Source organism: Lycorma delicatula, chromosome 1 (genome assembly GCF_047948215.1).
Source record: "Lycorma delicatula isolate Av1 chromosome 1, ASM4794821v1, whole genome shotgun sequence".
Taxonomy (NCBI): domain Eukaryota; kingdom Metazoa; phylum Arthropoda; class Insecta; order Hemiptera; family Fulgoridae; genus Lycorma; species Lycorma delicatula.
The window spans coordinates 295,727,228-295,752,174 of record NC_134455.1 but is presented as its reverse complement, the minus strand read 5'-3'; the positions used below and the strand labels follow the sequence as shown (position 1 = coordinate 295,752,174).

The following is a 24,947-nucleotide window of genomic DNA, read 5'->3' as shown; positions in this document are numbered from 1 at the left end:
AGAGCTTACTCGAGTATTAAGTCAATGATGGTAATATCGAGAACAAAAACAAATATGGCAAGGAATAAAAATGGGAAACTTCTCTTTGATTTAGGTGATAGATAGAAAGAATATATTGATGAGCTATATGAAGGAAAGGATATTGTTAACAGCAGGAAATATCTGGAAGATAAAAATAGGGTGGATAAGGACATGATGGGACCACCTTATCTAAGGAAGATTTTGTCAATGTCTTGAATAACCTGAATAATGGCAAAGTGACAGGCACAGATAAAATCCCAGCAGAAATATTAAAAGAATTAGGAGAGTCAAAAAAGGAGTGTTTGTATAGCATTATCAAATGTTGCTATGAAGAGGGAATGATACCGCCACTAGATTTTATAAATAGCAAAACTGTAATAATTCCTAAGAAGGGAAATGCAATGGATTGCACCAATTACAGAACAATCTCTTTGTTATCCCACACTTCAAAGATAATGCTAAACATTGTTAAAGCCAAGTAAAAGAGAAAACTGAAGCAAATTTTGGAGAAGACCAGTTCAGTTTCAGATATGGGAAGAGAACTAGAGAGGCAATACTAGCACAGAGTGTTATTGGAGAGAAGAATTGGGTTAATAGGAAGACCTTTTTGACTTTTGTATACATAGAAAAAGCCTTTGACAAGGTGGATTAAGAATTACTATTTCAAACAATGAGGGAAATAAAGTTTAACTAGAGGGACTGCAGAAAATGGAGATTGAAATCAACGGCTTAAAGAAAGAGGCCAAAATAAGAAGAGGAGTCAGGCAGGGTTGCCCACTATCACCGTTTCTGTTTAAATTGTTTATTGAAAAAGTTATTGTAGAAATGAAAGAAAAAACAAAATGAATCAGAATTAATGGAAAATCCATACATTGTATCCGCTTTGCAGATGATATTGTGTTACTGGTGGAATCAGCAAGAGGAATGGAGATTATGTTAGAAACACTATCTAAAGTATTATAAAACTTAAACTGAAAATTAATAAGAAGACAAAGATTATGACTGTAGGAAAAACAAAGGAAGGTACAAAGGTTGATATTAAATTAGATAGTACTGTTGTAGAGAAGGTTGACAGTTTTTGTTATTTGGAAAGTATCGTCACTAGCGATAATAAATGTGCCACAGAAGTAAAAAGAAGAGATGCACTGGCAAAACGAGCTATCCAGGATAAAAAAATATGTTGACTTATAATCATATGAATGCAAATAAGGAAACAGTTTACCAAAACTTATGTCTGCAGTGTTCTAACTTACGGGTGTGAAACATGGACGCTTGGGAAAGCAGAAAGAAGAAGACTGGAAGCAATGGAAATGTGGATTTGGAGGAGAATAACAAGAACAAGCTGGGTAGATAGAAAAAGAAATGATCATGTGTTAGCAGAAGTGAGTGAGAGGAGGTCCTTGCTAAATGTTATATGAAGAAGAAGAGCGAAATTGCTAGAACATGTAATATGATATGACCAGTTCTAAATGAATATATTTGAGGGCAAGGTTTTGGGTAAAACCCTAGAGGTAGAAGACCTAGGTAAAAACCTAGGTAGCAACCATCATCAATAATGATAAAGAAGAGATGGGCCTTGGTTCAGATAATGACTTAAACAAAGAAGCAGAAATGAGAGTGATGTGGCTAAATCAACAAGGTGTAGCCTTTAGTGAATGATGATGATGACGACATCATATTTCTATAAATGTAATTTTTAATTTTTAAATATAATATATAAAAAATGTTTAATTTTAATTTCAATTTTTAACTTTTAATCACTGATTTTTATAACTCTATTTAAAAAACCTAATAATGAAATTTCAACAAAGTTTTTATTATTTTTTATAAAAAAAAGAAATAATTATTTTATAATAATTATGTGTAATTTGATATGAACAGATTGAAAAAAAAAATGTATTGCAACTGATGTGAGAAATTTGCAAAAATGTTTCTGCATATATGATAAAATAAGATAAGTGTCATCCTATTTTATTTATGTTTTTTACTTGGGTTGATCAAATAAATATAATTTTGTTTATTAGTACAGAGGAATATGATTCTTAAAAGAATTGATTTTAGAAAGAAAAAAAAAATATATATATATACATAAAAGAAAATGAATTGTTATGAATATGTCTGATTATAAAAAGTAAAAATATAACATATAGTTTTAACTACCAAGAAAAAATCGGAAACTTAATGTATAAAAAGTGCATTTTCAGATATAATTCGGAATGGGCATAACAATAAAATATTGTATCATGAAGCAAAAAGCTTCTCTTTTTTGCTTCAATATCAGATAATTCTGATATTAAAAACCTTTAATTAACATAATGAAACATTCCAGGTATAAAGACTTTGACAAAGTTATTTTTAACTGGTTTTCCCAACAGAGAGCCCAAGGGATTCCTTTTTCCAGTCTGATCAAATTAAGTAAAGATATTATTCAAATGTCTTGGTTCTGATAGTCCAGTGAATGGCATCATGATTTAATGAAATACATGGTATTAGACAACTGAGTTATACTGGAAGAAGCAATAAGTGAGTTTTTTTCAATTCCAGGAATCAAAGTTATCTAAAATTTAGTGCATCATAGATCTAAAATGTCAATGGAATTGGTGAGTTTTGGAAGTGTTTACCATCAAATCACTATTTTGGCTCACAAAATTAGCAGAGAGGATGACTATTATGTGCTGTATAAACTCAACAGACAAGGTGGTGATGGCTGGAAAGATGATAAATAAAATCATTTTATGATTCCAATGAAATAAATTTACCACACATATAAAACAATACTTGGATGGACTGCTGAATTGTTCTGAAGTATTTCACTACTTGTTAATGATTATTTTAAATCTAGATCTTGGCATAAATGTATCAATTCTATTGATCAATAAATCACTCACAATAATCAATCAATCACTTGGACTCATGTCCAAGTGAGTTTGCTAAAACCCAATGATGACAGAATTATTTTTAAATATCCGCTGCTCTTCCTTCTCACTTATTCCTTATACATGAACTTCATCTCTACTTTTCCATTTCATAATCAATTCCTTTTCCTTCTAAGTAATTTTTTTATTGTCATACAGTTTCTTGTTCAATTTTTGTTTTTCATTAATTTGTACAGCTTGACGCTGTTTATAACTTTGAATCAGATTTACCACTAGGTTAGTGTTAGGGTTACACTCAACTTAATGATTATACTCAAGAGAGTTACACTCTCAAGGTATCCCTAGCTTGCCTGATTTTTTTAGGGTTTACCCCCCTCCCACCCATTCACACTTCATTATCTTATATTACTATGGATTACTTCGTGAGACAAGATTTACATCTTGGCATTGGATTTGGAATAAAAGTATCAGTAAAAGAGAAAAGTATAAGACAAGTTTTCCTGTTCCTTGGATATTCTAATAGGGTTGAAAAAAGAAGCTGGTCGAAAGAAATTAGACAGACAAAAAAATATGAATCTTTGTTTGTTACTGTGTACTTATAACAGGTTCTCACAGTGTGCAAATTTAATTCTGTAGGAATATTCTTAAACATTACCCAAGAGGTCAAACCAAAATTAAGAACATACTTACTAAATATTTCAAGTAAATATAAGACAAAAAGAGAATAAATTTATTTTTTATTTTTATTTGTTTTTTGAACATATGCATTAAACAATCTTACACTTTAATTATAATATTAAATGAGTATGAATTTTTAATTAATGTTAGTTTTTAAATTTTACTAGAATTTATTTTTAAAGTTAATCAGTTTTCTTTTTCATTGAGATGAATATTTTGTGTCAATGAAATTTAAAAATTTAAGGTACTATCTGTTGCTAAGAATGAAAATGTCATTTGTAGCCTGTATCTACCTTTTTCCTTATGTTTATGAATTGTGGGAAATTTCTGTTATCAGCAATTACAATGCTAGTAATTATTGTAAAAAAACTTTGACTCCTTACTTAATATACACTAAAACTAAAAATTACCATACCAAACATAAACCAGTCTCTGCATTCAGTTTGAACCACATTTCTTTACGAATAATCTTAATTAGAAAAATAATTATTTAAAAAACAAAAAAAAAATATTATTAACAGATGTACATACCCTAGTTGTTTGGTCATGGTCACCATCAATATAATATATTCTATATCCAGGATTCAAATCATAATATGGTGTTACAGAAGGACCAACATATGCTATGCTTACAGCCCTTCCTAAGTCTTGTGAATCATAAAATAGTTCAAATTCATCAAAATGAGTATGTCCAAAAAACTGAGCAGTTATAGTTGATTCATACCTACACAAAGAATATACAAAATAAAACATAACAGATCTATCAACTGATAAATATTGCTTTCAAAGTATGAACTAAATTTCAAGTAAAAACAAAAAAAATCCTTTTTTATAAACATTAATTTTTCAAAAAACTGTTTTGCTTATAAGCCCATCTCATTTTTGCATTATTGTGTAAACATGTACATCTACAGCAGACTAATGTGTAATATTTTGAACAGTTCTCTGCCATCGATAAATATAATTCGTTTTAATGGTAACCGTATAAACTTATACTGTAGTAGGTATTATTAGCTTTAAATATGAGGAGCTACTTTAAAGTTTTCTGACATGTTTTAATTAATGTGGACTGACAAGTTGCTGGTGGAGTTCTGGGTAGATATTTCAAAAATTATTTATTACATTTTTGAAATTTAAATGTATTTGATACATTAGAAATTTATGAAATAATAAATTAAAATATAGTAATCATTTACTCGTATTATGATGTCATAAAATATATTAAAAACATTACATATTTAATATAAAAATGCATATTAAAAATAAAATATTACTGATATTTATAAAATTAAATATAAAAATATGAACAAATATTATACAAATAGGAAAACATAATTGATAAAGAAATTGTTAAAGAAAGATTTACTTTGTGTCTAAGAATATTTAAATATTAGATGAAATTCTTTGAATGTTAGACAACTTATTGAAGTTCTCATTACAAATAAGTATACAATACTTATGCTTAACAATATATGCTTTAACAACATATACATGTTAACATACATATGACAACATATGTTAATATATGAATATGTTAACAATTGCAAAGAATACTGTGTGAGAAACTTAAAAGCAAAATGAGACAGCTAAAACTGCAGTTATTTGAAAGCCATGTTTAACACTACAACCATTGCTGCTATTACTAGCACCACAATTAATTGTGTATGTTTACTCTCATCTATTGTTGTCAGCTGTAAACCATCTGTTCATGCTTCAGTACAGCACAGTTTTATTCTTTGCAGTTGTTTTTTTTTTGAAATGCCATATTTAACTGTGGAAAGGGTTGCTATACGGAAGCTAATGCGCATTCTGAATTCTTTCAAGAAACACATCAAATATTCATTGAAAAATTTCTGAACACCAGTATCCCAGCAAAGAGTGCCATACACAATTCATTAAAAAAAGGCATATAACGGGATTGATATCAACATAAACTAGACATTTATTTACAAAATAAACAATTACAATTTTTTACTGTACTAATTTTTCAAATCGTAATTAAAATTTTTATTACTTATATTATGAAATGCATAAAAATTTTTTTACCTGTTGATAATTGTGTAATAATTACGACTCCAAACTTTCAGACAATCACTATGACCAGGAGGGATGTGTCCAATGACATGGACCTTTTCTCCATTGAATTCAGCACTTTGCAGCTCATAGATGAACCACTGCAGCTCTTTAGCAGGATCTGTGCTGTTTAATAGCAGCCACCTGAGGACAGATGTACATCCTCTTCAGTCATCTGTTAGGACAATATTACAAGTGAAATTGTCTATCACCAGCAGTTTTCTAGTCTAAATTAAACTGATTACAATGTAAGGTAGCTCAAAATGTCCTCAGAATGTTTTAGATTGCTTTATTAGAGCTACATAAATAAAACTATAATAAAATAAATACAAATAAATGAAAATAAAACTACAATGTCAAAGTGAACTGGATATGTTTATATGGTGTATTCTCTATGTATTGGTTGTTTTTCATTATCATAAAACCAACAACACCTTCTTTGCATATTTATCCAGTCTTCCTTGCGTATTTATCTTCTTCAGAAAAAATCTGAAAAAATGTATGAATTACATGTTGATCACGTTACAAAATAAAATCAAGACAACAGGCTGTTTTTTTTTTTATAAAACGCTTTTGTCAGAACTGTGATGACAAACTTGTCATCTTTCTGGTAAAATTTTTATGTTTTTTATAACTCTTTTTTTTACAGGTATAACACTGGCAAGAAGATCCCCAAAAAAAATGTTTTGAGGGTTGTTCCACATTTTAAGGCCCTTGTCCATTACTTCCAGTATGTGGTAAGTTGAAAAGTGATGGATATATCAAGATTCTGAAGGAAAGGGTTGTGACACAACTTCAAAACAGATACCTTCAATGCAATAGAGTGTTCCAACAAGATTTGCAGTCTCAGGCCATGATATACTGTCAAAAAAAATGGAAACAGTTTTCAAAGAACAAAGCATTAAAATGCTCCCATGGCCAGACAACTCCCCAGACTTCAACCCAATAGAAAATCTTTGGGTAACAGTTAAAAACTGACTTTCAAAATTGAATTTGTACCACAAAAATTGGCCTTATTATAGTGGTATGATTTTATGATGAAAAAATAAAAAAAATATGTAGAACACTTGTTGAATTGATGGCAAATAATGTATATGAAGTGATTAAGAATAAAGGAGGTCATATTAATAAATAGATATTCACAAATTGCACAGGTACGACTTTTTTCTAAGTAAAGTTACATTTTATTACATAAACATCTGTGTTCGAATTAATTTTCACTATGAAAATTAAATAGTAATTATATAGTAATCTTGTAATTTTATATCTTACAGTGATGCTACTTACACAACCTAAACATTTGTATTTTTCTAAACAAATTAATTTATAGTTGTTATATTTATTTTGTAATACAGAAAAGCAGTTAGCAGTTTAAAATGATCATATGCAGAACAACATATGACAATCCGGAATATAGTTGTTGCCATATATAGTTCTCTAGTAGTGAGAGAGTGAAGCTAACTAACAGTCAAGTTTCATTGTCTACAGAAGTTAAGTTATGTTGTACCCATGTAGTAGTTGTCAGTTTATGAATCAGTTCTAACTGCTTTTACCCTTTTGCTCCTGAACTGGAAAGCATGTTGACATCTCTGTGCTGAATTGGAAAATTCAGTGAACTATTGTATTAAAGACTGATAAAAACACATCAATTCATAATAAATTTATAAAAACGGCTGAAAAAATACCTAAATAATTTCCCAAATAACAAATACATACAAAACAATGTAGACAAAGAAAATATTGGTTAAAGCCATGTATGAAATTATAAAGAAATGAATATATTGTAATAGGAAGACTACAAATTCTTCCCTGTTTCAAATTATTCCGAGATTTTTTTAGAAATCATTACTTACTGGTTTTGTTTCTATTTCAAAAGAATTAAAAAAATTACTCTGGAAAGTAAAACAAAAATTAAAAAAATAATGAAATAATTTTGTTACTTATGACACCTGTGAGGAAATCTCCATCTATTATAAGGATGAAGAAAAATGGATGCAAGAATGTAGTAGATTTTTTACAATAATTTTAACATACACTATAAGTTGTATATACATCAATAAATAAGCACTAATGATGAATAAAAAAATGTACAATAAACATTAATAAGATGTAAAATACAATTGCATATATAACTGCTGTATTATATTTCTACTAATATAAATACATTTTTTTAGAAGCAATAGACTCAACACTGTTAAATAATAGCAGCAGCTAAAAATTTGATTTAAAAATTAGTATTACTGATACCATTTATCTTATAACAACAATTAATTAATTTCAAATTGTATTTATGTATTATGCCTAAATGAAAGTAATTTTTAACAATGTAATTAAATTCTACTTTAAAACTGGGAAAGTACACAAATATCTTAAGAATACACAAAAATCTTAAAAGGATTTTTATGTAAAAAATCTTTTAAGATTACAAGAAAGTGTGTGTGTGTGAAAATGATATTCTAAACATATCCAGTTGGCAGGTCTCTTTGAAAATTCTTAAACTATTGGCAAACTACACTTTATTTATACTCATATATATCAAACTCATTCATCCTATTAAGTAATACCTGAACGGTAATTCCCAGAGGCTAAACAGGAAAAAGAAAGAGTTTCCATCTATGAAGAAATGGGAGAGGAGCTCTCATCACTAGGCAATGACATGGAATCAGTGAAAAAGCTGACCACAAAGGACAATAGAAAGACCCCTACATGCCTTGTGGCACTTAAAAGAATGCCAGCCACCAGGGGCAACTATGACCTGGACAGCATGTTTTACTGTAAAATAACAATGATGGCATTTGTCTCACGATAGGGACCCCCAATTCCACAGAAGCCAAACGTTCAGCCACTTGTCAAATTACAAGGGGCCTGGGGCCTCACCCAGCAAATTATAGGGGATGCCCTTATTACAAGGAGGACTTGGACTAACAGAAGGGCATCCCAAAAAAGTCTGTGATCACTGAAGGGGTTACTGGGCGCGGGTCGCCAGGGAGTTACCAAAACCCAGCCGCAAGAGGTTCAGCCTGCAGCTACCCCAGTGGTGGGAAAGGAGGCGCCAGCTCTTCCCACACTGCAAAAGCCCCAACGGGGTCTGGCGACCGAGAAGGTCGCGGCCGAAAAAAACGACCAAAACCAAATTAAGACTGCTCCACAGGCAATAAAAGATGCCAAAAATTTGAGAAAACTGCAGCGGGTGATCGCCAAAATTCAAATTGCTGCAAAGTCCGCAAGAGCTTCAGAGACCCCGCGCCCACTAAAGGTGGCGTCAGAAACATCCAGCCACCCCGGCGGGAAAAGCCGGAAGCCGCGTCCTCGAAGGAGATAGCCGGGATCGACTTTCTGTCGAGGATGTCAGTAAAGGTCGTCCTGCCCGAAATTTTGGTTGTATTGCCCCACCTGTGCAGGTAAAATCTATTAGGGACCTACTCAAGTCCTTGATTGAATGCCTCATGACCTTACTCACCCGGTATGGCTAAGCAAACTTTAGGACTGCTGCAATGGAACGCGCGTTCTGTAGCAGGCAAGATGGCGGAACTATGCCGTCTGGCCGATGACCTAAAAATTGGTGTTATAATGTTAGCAGAAACGCACGTCAAGCCGGACAAATCTTTGGTTCTTCGGAAGTATTTCATCTACAGAACCGACAGGGTAGTGCAACGCCGAAGCTCTGCCAACGGTGGAATGGCTATTTTAGTCCGCAGACAAATCACGCATATACGGGTCGAGGTCCACAACGATATGGACCTAGATGTGCAACATCTAGGCACAGTATATATATATATAGACTGGTCTCGGCATATATCAGGACGAACTCAGCTATACTTGGCCCTGACCTAGATGCCGTGCTGGAAAATTTGGATGGTCCCTCCATAATCATGGGCGACCTCAAATCTAAGCACACGTCTTGGAATACCAACATATTAAAATGCTAATGGCAGATTGTTATGCGAAGAGGTGAGGACCCGCAGGGTAATCATTACAGGCCCTTAAGTGCCCATTTTCGAGAATGCAAATGGTCGGTCGAGACCTGACGTGCTCGACATCGCGATTCTGAGGGTGATAAAAATGCCGTTCGCGACAGAAACGATAGAGGACCTCAGCTCGGACCACTCTCCGGTCTTACTGAAGTTGAGCCTAGTAGGAACCTGGCGAGTCCCTCCACCAACACCCCGAAGGTCAGTGAACAGGAGAAAGTTCCACGAGGCTCTCCAACGGGATTTTAGACCGGTAGATCGAGAACTCCTAACCACACCTGAGGACATCGACGACACGAACGATCGCGTCACGTCGTCCATAAACGAGGCCCTGTCTTATAGCACTACGGAGAAGGCCGCACGACCCTTCCGTAACGATCCCCCACCTCACATCTTCGAGGCAATCTTGGTAAAGCGCCAGCTGAGGAGGAGATATCGTCTCACCCTGTCCTCCGACGATAAGCGGGGATTTTACAGACAAACGTACAGGGTGAAAGTGCTGCTGACAAAACATCGCGAAGAATCTTGGCGATATTACCTTGTCTTGATATCGGACGACATCTCTTCGATGTTCAGGTTGAATTAACGGCTACGCGAACGAAAGAAGCCTCAACACCCGGTGCTGGGATGATGAGGTTTCTTGGCTTATTCAGAGTCGGACCGGGCGGAAGTCTTCGTGGACACACTGGAGGAACAATTCACCCAAACCCTGCCGGCCCGAACAACGACCATACAACCGAGGTGGACACTTTCCTCGCGGACTACTTCGCTCAGGAAGAGGATGCCTTCCGTGAAATAGACCGCGTCACTGAAGCAGAAGTGACTACTATCAAGGCCACAAGCCTCCAGGAGTGGACGGGATCAAGGCCGAGCATACCGGAACGTTCCTCCCGCTCTCATAGCGACCATGGCCACACTTTTCACGTCCATTTTGTACGTAGGGTATTTTCCAGAATACTGGAAAACGGAAAAGGTAGTATGTCTGCCCAAACCGGAGAAAAGTCTAGATTCCCCCGGAATTACAGGCCGACCTCCATACTACCTGCATTGTCAAAGTTGTTCGAAAGAATTTTCCTCAAGCAACTTCGGCGACGTTTGTGGCCGGAGGTTCGGCCTGAGCAGTTCGGGTTCTGAGAGGGCCACTCGACAACCCTCCAACTAGTTCGACTGCTGGATAGCTTTGTCGGAGGCTTGAACAAGAAAGCGGTGACCGAGGCCGTTTTCTTGGATGTGGCTAAAGCATTCGATAAAGTTTGACATGACGGCCTGCTATATAAACTCGCTTACCTACTGGGAAGACAGTTCGCAGTACGCGTTGGGGGATCCTTATCAACTTAACAGGGCGATAACCGCCGGGGTTCTCCAGGGAACAGTCCTTTCGCCGATTCTGTGCACTGAATTTACAAACAATATGCCGTTGTCGGACGGCGTCAACACCGCTTTACATGCCGATAATGCGGCATATTACTACTACACATCTCGAAAAATGGATTACGCGGTCAAGAGGCTCCAACGGCAGCTGGATTTAGTGGAGCCGTGGCTGGAAATGTGGAAAATCAGGGTCAACAGGGAAAGGTCCGTGGGCATGCTCTTCACATGTGAGCGACATGCTCCGGCCAGACAGCTGAAAATCTCAGGGGGAAAAATACCTTTTGAGATAAATGTTAAGTATCTTGGAATGATCCTAGATAAATGGCTTACCTTAGGAGAACATTACCTTAGGAGAACATGTGGCCCAGAGGCCGCCAGGGCCCAATGCTTAATTGAGCGAGCCCCCATTCCGCTGGCGACTAAGATACCCATATATCGACTCTACGTCTTGACAATTTCTGATATTTGCCTACCCAGCATGGGGGACTTTGTTGTGCTCCACATTCCAGAAAAAAATCAAAACAGTGGACAATTTTCAGAGCGCCATGGTTTGTCAGAAACGCTACACTTCGCTACGATGGGAGATGAAAACCATGTGCCTCACGCCGTGTTAGATGAACCACTGTGAAAAGACAGGTCGAGGGTTTGTGTATCATAAAACAGGCCAGGAGCCTCTACGTCGGGTGAGCCAACAAGAAACTCCCAGAAATGATTGCGGGTCTTTAAAAAAAAGTCCAAAAAAAGGTCATTAAAAAGAGATGTCTGGGTAAAGTCTCATATTGCACGTAAAGTTGTTACAATTCATAAATGTATGGACATACGGGTTTTTTTGACCAAAATTAAATCAATTTTATTTATCCCATTCCAGTATCATACTTTACTATAGAAATAGAAAATATAATGTAACACCTTGACTAGTGCTTAACAAATAACTAAACTTTTAGTTGTGTTGTATTTATTAAAATTAAATGTAAAATAAATACTTGAATCAATATTAATTTAATCTACCCAATTAAAATAGTGTAGATATAGATAAAACCTAATGTCCTAATGAGTGCTTAATAATAACTGAACATGTGGTTTTGTTGTATTATGCTCCACAGGTGTTCTCAATAGTAAATAGATAAGATGTTGCTACCTGCCCGGACCCTTTTCATTGTCTAGTTCATTGTCAGTCAAGTTAGTGGAAGTCTTCAGTTAAATAAACAAAATAGAATAAAATATCTTTTAAACCTTTTATTCAAAATCCATTGACTTGGTATTATGTTGATCCCATCCTAATTTAATATTCACTATTACTAAAGCAAATATATTTTAGCCGACCAGTGTTAACTATTAGTAGAACATTTAATTATTCAAAATGATAAATAAATCATTAACTGTCAACTTTTATTGAAAACATCTGAATCTAAGCCCATACCATTCTAATTAATATTTTTCAACATTATTAGGGTTTTTTTGTGTGCATGAGTGGAAATGTTAAGAGCGATTTTGCCATGATTCATAAAAATTTAATATGTAGGTAGGTTGAAACATGAGAGGTTTGTCATGTTGTCCTTAACAAGGTCTGTTATATCTTTCTTGCAATATAAAACATGGCTTCTTATTATATCTGTTTCAGGTGAACCAGCAAAATGATGGTAGCCAAACGATTCGCCAAACCGTTCCTGGACAAATGTGTGTCTGGAAGCTTCCTCTAAACAATAGGGCCCCAACAGAAGGCAAATTGCTGTTAGACTGAAAGGCTCCTCCAACCCACCAGGTTGGTCTAGTGGTGAATGTGTCTTCCCAAATCGGCTGATTTGGAAGTCAAGAGTTTCAGCATTCAAGTCCAAGTAAAGTCAGTTATTTTTACATTGATTTGAATACTAGATCATGGATACTGGTGTTCTTTGGCGGTTGGGTTTCAATTAACCACACATCTCAGGAATGGTCAAACTGAGACTGTACAAGCCTACACTTCATTTACACTTATACATATCATCCTCATTCATTCTCTGAAGTATTATCTGAAAGATAATTACCGAAGGCTAAACAGGAAAAAAAAGAACGAAAGGTTCTAACACTGAAAGGACTTCAGAGTACAGACTGAAGGAATATTGCTGGAAGTACAAAGCACATACATGCTTAGTCTTCCCATATCAGCCCCAGTCAATTATTTCTCAATTGTCTGAAACCGCAAATACCAAATCCGTCCATAAATAAAATAAAACAAATAAAATCTATAACCGCCACTAAACAAATAATAGCCCGCCAGATAAAATAGAAAGACACAGCAGCAAGGGACATTTGTCCAGGTTCTGCAATTAGTAGTGGTCCATGCATGCAACTCCCGCTATCCATGCATTCCGTTCCATTCTGTTCCAATAATAAAATGAGTGGTAAATTTTCTATAAAAAAAAAAACTGGTGGTGAATCAGTCACTTGTGTTATTACTACAGACAATCATCAAATTCTATATGTCTGAAAAGAACTGAATTTAACAACTGCAAATGAGCTTTTTGTAATGTTGACAAAAAAAAAGTATACAAGATATGTTCACATTTTTTCATGTTTAGTAGAAAGTACAGTGTCAGTAACTAACAAGAATTCACCCAATCTAATGATGGCTACAGACAATTCTCTGACCCTGAAACTGAAAATCTCAAGAGAAATGCTAATATTTCAATTCTAAGAAAATAGTGTCGAAATAGAACCAATTGAATGTTTGAATTAACTGAGGACTTCACCCCATCTACTTTGTCATACATACAAAGATTATCACAGAATCAGAAGAGGATTAAAATAAAATGAAAAAACACTTAATCATCATGATTAAATTGTTTTTAACTTCTCCACATACTTTCCTGACAAACAATGCAGTATAACATGACTACTCAATATTAAAAAAAAATTATCAGCAATTCTAACTGGAATATAGCATTTAAAATCAGTTAATATTTTCCAACAGTAACAGAAATCTGCAAAACATAGAATTAATTACTTTCATGATAGGTAAATATACCTTTACCAAAAATGTTTGATATCACTTCATGATTAAAATGAGGAAAATTGGATGAGATATTTTATATTACTATGTATTGGTTTATTTTATTTGAAAGTTTAATGGTTTTAAGTTCAGATATAAAGAAATATATAAGCAAGAGTGCACAAATAAATACTACTTCTTTACTTGGAACTGAACCAACAATACATTTAAGAATAAATGCAAAATAAATGTGAAACAAAATAATTACAGTAGCAAAGTATAATAGTATCTAAGTAATAGTAACAAAATCCAGACACTTAATATTCAAGTTATAAAAACAAAAATGTAAACACAAAGAGGAGAGAATACCAGTTTTTATTGTTGCAGTAGTTCATATTAAGAGAGATGATTCGGAACCCAGGCCGCACAAGTACACTGTAAAAAGCTCCTCTTCGCACTGTTCGAGATACAGTGGATGGTAACCATTGACGCCACTGTGAATCAAGTTCATCATATAACCAGGATATAGAATAATCATTCTGAATAAATGGTGGAGGAAAACTGAAAAACAACAAGCAATAATAATATCTACTGATGCAACGTAAATTATCACCACAACACAAATTCTGGTGTACACTTGAAAAGTCTTCTGTTTAATTAAATTTATACAATCTCATTTCCTATAAAAAAAATAAAATCAAAAATGACTGTTAAAACAATTTTAATTCAAAATGTGATTAAAAGTGTGTCTTCAACAGGCAAAATTGTACATAAAATGTTTAAAGAATCTGTACCAGCTTTTTAAAAAAGATATGAATTCAATTATGAACATATACAAAGATTTGTATAGATGCATTCGTTTGTATAGATCCTAACGTGATTTGTATAACATATAATTATGTACAGATTTAAGTAAGATCAATACTTATAATCAAATAAAACATTTTTTAATTACCTCTACAAAATGTTTTCATTTTACTTTCTTTTAGATTATTAGGAAATCATTTTTGTAAATCAAGCCACTGTAAGTAATAAACATATATTTTCCATCTTGAAAATTATTTAACATTTTTTCTCTGTTTTTGAGAATTCTTGCAACACATGACCTACCAATTTTAAAGTAGTCAGTAACTTTCAAACGCATTTTTCTTGTGTAGCATATTCATAATTTTAATTTTACCTTTTTGCTATGGTATTTCCAAGGGGCCACATTCAAACCCATTTAGTTATGTTAAACAATTAACAACATTGAATGTTAAATTTAAAAGTTTACAATTGTCATTAACAAGATATAAACTTTGTAATACAAAAGGACTTTAAATGAAAGTTTAAACAGAGCTGAACTCAAATTGAATTTATTTCAACAAAATAAGGAAAAATAAAATTAAAAACACATTACAATAATAATTTTCGTTGAATTCCAAAATTACTGTAATGTTAAATGCTCAACATATATTGTGCCTATACTCTAAAAAACAGTTAACAGTTGACTGTTCTCCAAGAACAGTAATTAATCTAATTTTAATAGGAATGTACCAATAGTGATACTGGTAGCAGGAATATTTTTTTGTATACACACACACATATATATATATATATTTATTAGTGTATGTATGTGTATGAAAAGAGAAAAAAATTGGGATTAAAAACTTTTCTTGTACAAATTCTGAAAATATTCTTAGATAAGAGACAATAGAATACTGATTAATATTTCTAGAAAAAAAAAGATCAATACCTTATGTCACTCTTTTACCTTAACAAGAAATATGGACAATTTAAAAAAAAAAAAAACACTTTTAAATCATTTTCCCTGTTCAACATTCAGATCATATTCATTATCCCTCATCATCAACTGGTCAGTCAGTTGACTGACCAGTCAACTGGATTTAATGCTACTTTTTTGAATTTTAATAACTCTTTATTCATCAGTTAACATTTTATAACTCAAATTATTATCAACAGTGCATACTATCTGATATGCTTGAAAAATGCACTAATAGATTACACAGTCAGAATATAAACAGATAACTAAAACTACTTCATACATAAAATATTTAACACACTAAAAACTTACCTGTTTACAGGAGATGCCTCGTGATTCCCAAGTGCTGGAAAAATGGGTATACCAGGGAAAAACTGAAGCATTTGCGCAACAGTCTGCTTAAGAACCATAAGATTTTCTTCTCTGGTCTGATTCCACACATCATGAGGTGGTAGATCTCCCGTCCATAAGATGTAATCAATATCCTAACCCAGACCCCAAAAATTCACTTTTGTTAATCTAAAAAATGCAACTATTATTTTAAAACTATTAAATAATATTTTGACGTACATTTTTTATTGTTTACTTAGCAATGGTATAATTTGCCTTTTAACATTTAAAACATGTCATGACTTCAGTGAAATGCTGTCTCTGTAGAACAACAAAACTGGAGAATATTTTTCTCAGTTAAAAAAAAAAATGGACACATTAATTGCATTAGAGAGAAACGAGTACTTTTTAAAACATAATAATATTGACTACACAGCTGATGTTATGGAGAGCTGCTCATAAGATGCTGCAAAAAGAGAACTGGATCCGTATCGTCCAGTATGTATATGCAGAAGTGCAGACAGTCCTACTCCTGGTCCTCGGAAACGATGAATGGATCTCACCTCCTCAAATTCGATCTGTATCTTACGGACAAGATACAGTTGATCCCGTCGCGAGAATGGTGGCGGACTGCCACTGTGCGCGGGAAGGTGGCCCTGGAGGAGGAGAGCTGGATGATGTCGCTGTTCCTCAACACGGTGATGGAAGGAATAGACCGGCTCGAAAACAAAAACCGAAAAGAATAGCTCTTGGTTTCGTTCATAGTTGACTATGAACGAAACCAGCTCGCCAAGAGCTGGAGTACTTGAGTACTCCATGTCCCCGCCAGAACGTTTGATGTCCAGCTCCTTTTGGTTGGATTCGACCGTAACGGAGGAGCTAGACGATTCCGACAGAATAGTGAAATTGGCTCTGCATAAGGTAAAGTATATATACAATAACTTCGACATGTGGGATTTCATGCAACACTACAATGACAATCCCCCTCTGTTCAGCGCTCAAACTAAGGCGGAGTATGACACCATGTATTATGACGCTGTCGACAGTGTTTATTCCCTTGTCGGCCTGTTGATGTTCCAATTTGACTGTGACGTCAACCGGATTAAGTTGTTCCTAAACACAATGTATCGTGTATGCAATAAAGATATGAATAAATGCAACACGTGCTATATTCTGGGTCCGCCGAAATCCGGAAAAAATTACTTTTTTGACGCGCTTGCGTCGTTTTTCCTAAACCCCGGCTATATAATCAGCCCTAGCCACAACGAATGCTTTCCATTCATGGGCAGTCTGGCACACCGTATTAATATCTGGAACGAAGCCAGGTTAGATCCCTATTATAATGAAGACGTGAAACAGATCATGGCCGGCGACCAACTTGAGGTATAGGTTAAAAACCATCCTCCACGAATCATGGAAAAGACCCCATTGATAGTATTGAATAACAGAGAAGTCTTTCCTGACGAGCGTGCCTTTAATATACGTATGAAATGTAAGTAATGAAATGATATTGCATAGTTTGACCAAAAATGTTGAGAAACAGAATAAGGCTTTATGCTGTTACTATGAAGTCAATTACAAAATTCAAAATTCATCAACAGGGATTCAACAAAGATAGTATAATAAAAGGTATATTTGTATGAAGTTATCACCATTAATGTAACAATCTTTATATCTTACAGCTATGATATTATGACTGTTCAGTCTTCTTATTGTCCAATTGAACCTAGACAATGTGCCATAAAAAAATTATAGGCATTTAAAAAAACAACATCAAGCAATTCATTTTATATTTAACAACGTCAATTCAGAAAAAAAAAAACATTGGTGCACTTTATTAGCAGGCAATAAAAATATTACATTTTACACTGCATTATTCTGGTCTTGATAGATCTAATAGATCCATGACCTGTGACAAAAGTCTCCTCCACCACTCCCTATCCTTTGTCACCTCCATTCAGTCTTCACCAAAATCCTCAGATACCATCAAACCATCTCCATCTAGGTCTTCCTCTAATACTTCTCCCCTCTTCTCTAATCCTCATCACCCCCAAAATTATCCTGTCCTCCTCTGTTCTGACCACATGACCCACCCATCTTGCCTTATTCATCCGCACCATCCTCACAATTCCATCATGATTGTACATCTCATCCAACTCCCTATCCCTACTCAACCTTCATTCCTTTGTTCAATCCTTTACTTGTCCAAAAATTCTTTTTAACACTATTCTCAAATAGTACTAGTTTATTTTCCAGTCTTTTAGTAAGTGCCACACTTCATAGCCAAAAGTAAGATCGGATGTATACCGTTCTGTATATTCTCAGTTTAGAGGCTCTAGAAACTACCTTTGATTTCATCACCATCTTCAGCACACACATGGCTCTATTCCCCTTGCTTAATCACTCCCTTATATCTCGCTCATCCCCATTGGTATCACTGATCATCAGTTCCAGATAATTAACTTCATTTACCCTTCTGTGTCGCTTCTGAACAAAGGCAAGCATCCTCTCTCCAACTCCTTCACCACTTGTAACCACTGTGTACATGGTCTTGTCCTCATTTATCTCTAGACCCACTGCTTTTGCATTTTCCTCAAAAGGTATCACCATTTCCTCCAGCTTTATTCTGTTTTAACCAATCATACGCCAGCAAATGCAATCTCCTTCCAAACAATTCAGTTTCTTCCTGTAAACCCATTCCGACACCTGATTAAAAATCAAGGGTTACACAGCATCTCCCTGTCTCACACCTGTACAAGTCTTAAAACATTCCATTAGCTCATCTTCAATCTTCACTCTATTTTCAGTATCATTAAGGCACATACCAATCATCCTGACCAACTTACCAGGAATTCCCAGATCAATCAGTATCCTAATAATTTTATTTCTTCGCAAGCTGTTCATATGCCTTCCTAAAATCTATAAACAACAAATAAGTCTTCTTTCCAAATTCAACCCTTTTCTCATACAGCCATTTTGATCATGAACAACAGTTAGATGATTGATCTGTCTTTTAAACCCAGATTCGTATTCTCCTATCAACAACAAAGCATAAGGCAAGTCTGTTCGTTAGCATATCGGAAAAAATGTTGTACACAGGATGTCTTTCCCTTTTTGTGAACTGGAACTATTAGAACCTCTCTCCAATGATCCTCTCTAGCTTTAACATAAAGCTAGATGGGCAGAATGGGGTGGTGGGAGTGGGAATGGTAATGTTTCAATTAAAACACCACCATCCTCACTCTTCAGATTCCACTCTTCTATTTATATCCTTTTCTATTTCTCCATATACTCATGTAAAAATTTCTGATGTCATTATTCCTGCCATCATTTTCCATACCCTCCAGTTCACTCCACAAAAACTCTCACTTCTTCCTCTGGCAGATTCTAACATTCCTCCTTCCTCCAGGTAACATGACGTTTCCTCCAGGTCTTCAGACTGAAGACACTGGATTCTTGTAACTCACTTTCTCTCTATAGCAGTGACATTTTTTTCATCAAACATCTTGATCCCCTTTTCCTTTCTCCCTCCCTCAAGACCGCCTTTGCCGTTTTCCTTATAACCCCCCTGATACAGTTCCAGCTCCTATCAACACCAAAATTCACGTCATCTTTTGATGAGTCATAACAAACATCCTGGAATTCCTTTTTATTTTTTTCTAAATTATATGCTTCTGTGCTTCTGCTTAACTCTCTCTTTTATACTTTTCAGGTCAGATTTATTTAATGCAATTTACTATCTAACCTTAATCAGTAACAAACAATGGTCTCAATTTATATCTGCACTATGCTTTGTTTTAACATCCATTACAATCACTTGACGTCTTCTATTTACATGAACTATTTGATTTCTTGTCTGGCACTCAAATGTAAATGTTGTCATCTTATAAATATCCTTCAGCAGCAATATTGTACTCGTCACCACAAGATCCTTCAAAATTGCAAATTCAATCAGTCATACCAGATTCTCATTTGACTCTTAGTGCAGACTTTACCTACCTATGGTATCTCTGTAATAGTCCTCCCTTCAAACCTTTGTATTGTAATCCCTGATAACAATAAATAATAAAAAAATGTAAATAATATTAATCTCCTTGCTGGTAGTTCTAGAAATCTGAGATGATTATGTTATTGTATTAGAATAGTAATTATAAATTCACTTCACTTCCTTTGTTCTAATTCCTGCCATTTTCTGTGGCATTCACTTACTTTCCAAACTTCATATACAGTCACAGAAACATCTAAAATATATGGCCAACATTTTAATGCTGTGGGATTTTTAATTTCAAGAAGCATTTTCAATGAAAATTATGCATTGTCCTGTTAGGAGAGATTTCTGACATAATACAGAATCCAGTTCAGAGAGCTTTTAATGTAGAAGATTTTTTAAAGCAAAATATGTAATCTGTATAAGTAATTAAATACCTTTATATTTAATAAAATATGAATTCCAATAAAGAATAATATCTAGTAAAATAGTTTAATAATTATTTTAAATAATATAAATACCATAAAAATTTCATAGCTTACTGGATGAGTTGCAGCGATGTGTTCAAACATATTATCAACAGTACGTTTAGGTGTATCACACTTGCGATAGTCACCCCAAGATCCAGCAGCAGAAGCAGGATCCATTGCAGGACCATTTGTTAATCTACAACATAGTGGCTCTTTACAATCTGCATTACTACCTTCTTGATAATAAGGGTCAAAATGAGTATCTGACAAATGAAGAACCTTAAATGTTGCACCACCTTCCTATAAATATCAAAATAGTAAATAAATAACAATTTGAACAGGAACAGAAATATTTTATTATAAAGTTTCCTAATTTCAAATCCAATAACATAAGAACATGACTAGGTAACACATTTGTGCTATTAAGCCACCCTAAAAATTGAAATTCATAATTCCAAAGTACAATAATTTTAGAATAGATTTATTACATAAACATAACATACATTTATTATGAATATAATAAATAATTCAAAGAGAATGAAAATATAAAAAAGTATATATTATGGATAAAAAAAAAGTATATATTATATATTTATTTCAGTTTTCAGGGCAGGTTTTCAGCCAGTTTTATTTTTGGAATTTTATTTTACATTTATTAGTTTTATTTCTATTTAAACTTTGGATAGGTTAAAAAAAAAAACAAAAAAAAACTTTTAAAATAAAAAATCTGTGATAGAAATGTAAAAGATAAGTGAAACTAGGATCTTAATAAAAATGAAAAAATAAATTCAAGGAAATAATAAAAGAGTGCTACCAAGCATGATTTAGGTTCTTTGAAATGCAGGAAATGTGTCATTTTAAACATCTTGATGACAATAAGAAAACAAACTCACAGAAACAATACAAAGCACTACTTAAGTACCTCTGGAATGCAGGAATACTTATTATTTTTTTTGTCTTCAACTCTATCAAACCGATTCTCAAGAATTCTTTGATGTAAATATTTTGATTATCACAATGATTAGTATCTGTGGGGTCACAGATGTGTAATTGTTAGTAAACAAGCAAAAAGATACTACAAGTTTTAATGCAGTTGAAACTGTGCAAAATATAATCATTGCGAAGGATTGTTTCCTTGGAATAGAATTTGTTTAGAAGGAATTATAAAATGAGCAAAATATGGTGTACACAGCAAAGGAGGGTAGTAGTTTGAACAACCATTGTGATAGTAAATTAGTAATATGTTTTTATTTATTTTTAATAATTGATTTTGTTTTTAGATATTTTCCAATATTGAAATGATTGTTGTTTTGGTTTAAAATTATAATATAAAAAAACGTTTTTGCCAAATTTCAATCTATGTTTTTATTAAAAGTCAAATTTTTTAAACTCTTCTACATGATTAATAACTATTGACAGAGGTTTTCTCAAAATTAGATTCTCCACAAATATTGATGAAAAATTTTATTTTTTTATTGGTAATTTAATGATGTTATTATTATTATAATTTAATGATGTTATTAAACCTAAAAAAATGTGTATGATAATCTAAATTTTTTGTTTTACAATAATTTTCTCAAATTACTAAAGATACACAGTTCTGGGACCTCTTTTATTCAGTTTTCAGATCAAAAACCATGTTAAACTATCACATTTATCCCTTAATGTAAGTTCTAGATTTCAGCTATACTTAGAGGAAAAATCATGGCAAAATGTTTTCAAGCAATAATTAAAAAACGAAGCACTATCGGATCCATGTTTATATAAACACTTTTCTTTATTTTCACTTGTAGAACATGTCCTGAATTTTTTTTTATTTCTTCTTAAGACAATGTGTATATGCAGGCACATTTTTAAAAATATTATGGCATCACATTGTAAAAATAATAAAAATGAAAAAACTTGATGAGGAAGATATTTTGGTGTAACTTGTAATATACAGCAGTCATCTTTAAGAAATATCCATAAAAAATAATTCTTTCATAAAATATCATTCTCAGAAGTAAATTCATGGGATTGTGAAAACATCATCACTAGATGGAATTCTAGATCATATCACTGGAATACCACTGTATTCTATAAATAAAGGGTAGAGCACACTAAACATATGTTTTTTTTTAAAATGCTAGTACTCAGCAGCGAGTGGGAGTATTGACCTTCAGTGGCCTCTGGCGAACAGCTCAGACTACACAGTTTCAGTCACTGTGGAGTGTTGAAGCGTACAACATTGTGTGTTTGCTGTCGAGCAGTTTTTAGAAAAATGATTCTGTGATCACAATTCAACATCTTTTCCGCTGAAATTTTAATGTTGAACATCGAGGTGCAGTTCCAGATTGAAAAGCTATAATTCAATGGATTGAGGCATTTAGAAGAACTGGATCTGTGATGAAGAAAAAACCACCTGGCCTTTCCCGTTCAGTCCAAACTCCGGTAAACATAGATAGAGTGAGAAGGTCCAAAACAATCCGCTAAGTAACAGGCTGTAGCGCTGGGTATGTCACATCATTTGCTTCATTGCATCTTGCACTGTGATCTCAAATTTCATCCATATGTCCAGCAATTAACTGAAAGGGATTTTTTGCAATGCACAGAATTTTGTGACATAATAAACATCATTCTTACGGAAGATGCAAATTTCCTAATTATGATGAGTGACAAAGCCCATTTTTATCTAGATGACTATATTGGTGGTGTCTCAATAGAGACACAAGATAGGGATTGTTGCTCCTTACTTTTTTGAAGAGGGGGAACCACAGTTACAGTGACATCAGCGCACTACATCTACATGTTAAACAACTTCCTGTATTCAGAACTGGAAAGGCATCGGGTGAACATGAGAGAAATGTGGTTCCAACAGGATGATGCCACAGCTCACATGGTAAGAACATTGATTGGAGTGGTTTGACAAATGTTTTCTGGACATGTCATTTTACGACTTGGCGATGTTTCTTGGCCCCCATGCTCTTCCAATCTATTGATTTGTGACTTCTTTTTGTGGGTCTACCTTAAATCAAGAGTGTATGTGAACAATCTACACAAACGAAGACCTGAAAATTTTCATTCTTCAAGAAATTGAAGCTGTGTCAAATGAAATATTGGAGAAAGCTGTGCAGAGCTTCGAGGAGAGGCTCCGAATTTGCATCTGACAAGAAGGACATCATCTTACTGTCATTATTTTCCAAACCTAATTTAAACTTTGTTGATTTCAAAAATGTAAAAATTTTTTTTATATACTTAGAACAACCAAAGTTATTCAGTAATAAAAAGCATGCATTTCCTCTGCTCCACCCCTTACATACATGCAGTTCAACCTTTTTGTTTTCTAGGCATTTGCAATGAAAAATTTTTGCCCTAAATAGAAACAATTTAAGTAGAACTGAATTCTATACATTAATTTATTACAAAAAATCAGGGAAAGAAAGATTAAAAAAAATTACCATAACATAAACACTATAGAATTCCCAAGTGAATCTAATAATGAATGCTTAATATAGGTAAAATGATGTTATAAACAATTAACCTTATTTAAAACCAATATATACCGACCCATAGAATTTTTTTTTTTGTAAGGGTGTGTGTTTGTATATGTCATGCATATATCAATGTGTGTATGAAACAGATAGAGAGAGAGAACTGGGGATAAGAAATTTTGCAAACTTATTCTGAACATTTTTATTACACAAGAGGCAGAACAATAGAAATTAATACTTTTAGAGAAAGACATTGGCGCATAATGTCATTTTTGAACTCCTCATAGTAGTGTCATGAAATAAAAGGCAATTGTTAAAGACTATTTTATCATAAAAATTGACAATCAAATGTAGGCTACACACAACCAGCATAACAAATGCGTTTTGAAAGTAAAAAAAATGCTGCAAAATCAAAAGCTTTTGAAAAATTGTGAAACAAATTTTTAATATGTGATAAAATCGCAAATCTGTGAATGTACTATTTTGAGATCTTTTGTTTTATATGGCTTTCTTTTTGTTTATAACAAACTGAGATGAAATTTGGTTATACAGGCCCAATAAATGCAGACAGCCCTTTACTGTCAGTAGTAAAAATTGGTGTAGATAATCAAAATTATCATTAAAATGCAACATTGGTACAATCCTCCTATTTAAAATTTTTCTTTGTTCAATAAAGTTTAAGTGATATATATGAGTAATTACTTCATTTGCATTATTTCAAGTAAAATAATCAGCATTTATTGCTTTTTGATTATAATTTTTATTAGCAAAAGCAGTCCACAGTATTACCATCTTTTTCATTCAGATAGGCAAGGTTGGTCTTAGTCACTAGGTATTGAGTGTACACATCCAGCTAGGAGGATGTCAGTATATAGATAAAAATAAACATAAATATCTACAAAAAATCTGTCTGTAGGAAATGTCCACTAAGAGAGACTTCATTGTATACAACATATTTAAAACTTATTT

The 24,947-nt window shown here is 33.5% G+C and overlaps 1 protein-coding gene across 7 annotated transcripts in view; it reads right to left on the bottom strand.

Annotated features, from left to right (window-relative positions):
• The window catches only part of LOC142333132 (sphingomyelin phosphodiesterase), a 217,670-nt gene that overhangs the window by 34,635 nt on the left and 158,088 nt on the right, over positions 1-24,947 (bottom strand). For all 7 annotated transcript variants that reach the window (XM_075380071.1, XM_075380078.1, XM_075380063.1 and 4 more), the window contains 5 exons: positions 20,581-20,808; positions 16,033-16,205; positions 14,328-14,519; positions 5,622-5,792; positions 4,107-4,299 (listed from right to left, as the gene is read on the bottom strand). In XM_075380071.1, the coding sequence (XP_075236186.1) occupies positions 4,107-4,299; positions 5,622-5,792; positions 14,328-14,519; positions 16,033-16,205; positions 20,581-20,808 (957 nt within the window). The remainder of the gene's footprint in view (positions 1-4,106; positions 4,300-5,621; positions 5,793-14,327; positions 14,520-16,032; positions 16,206-20,580; positions 20,809-24,947) is intronic.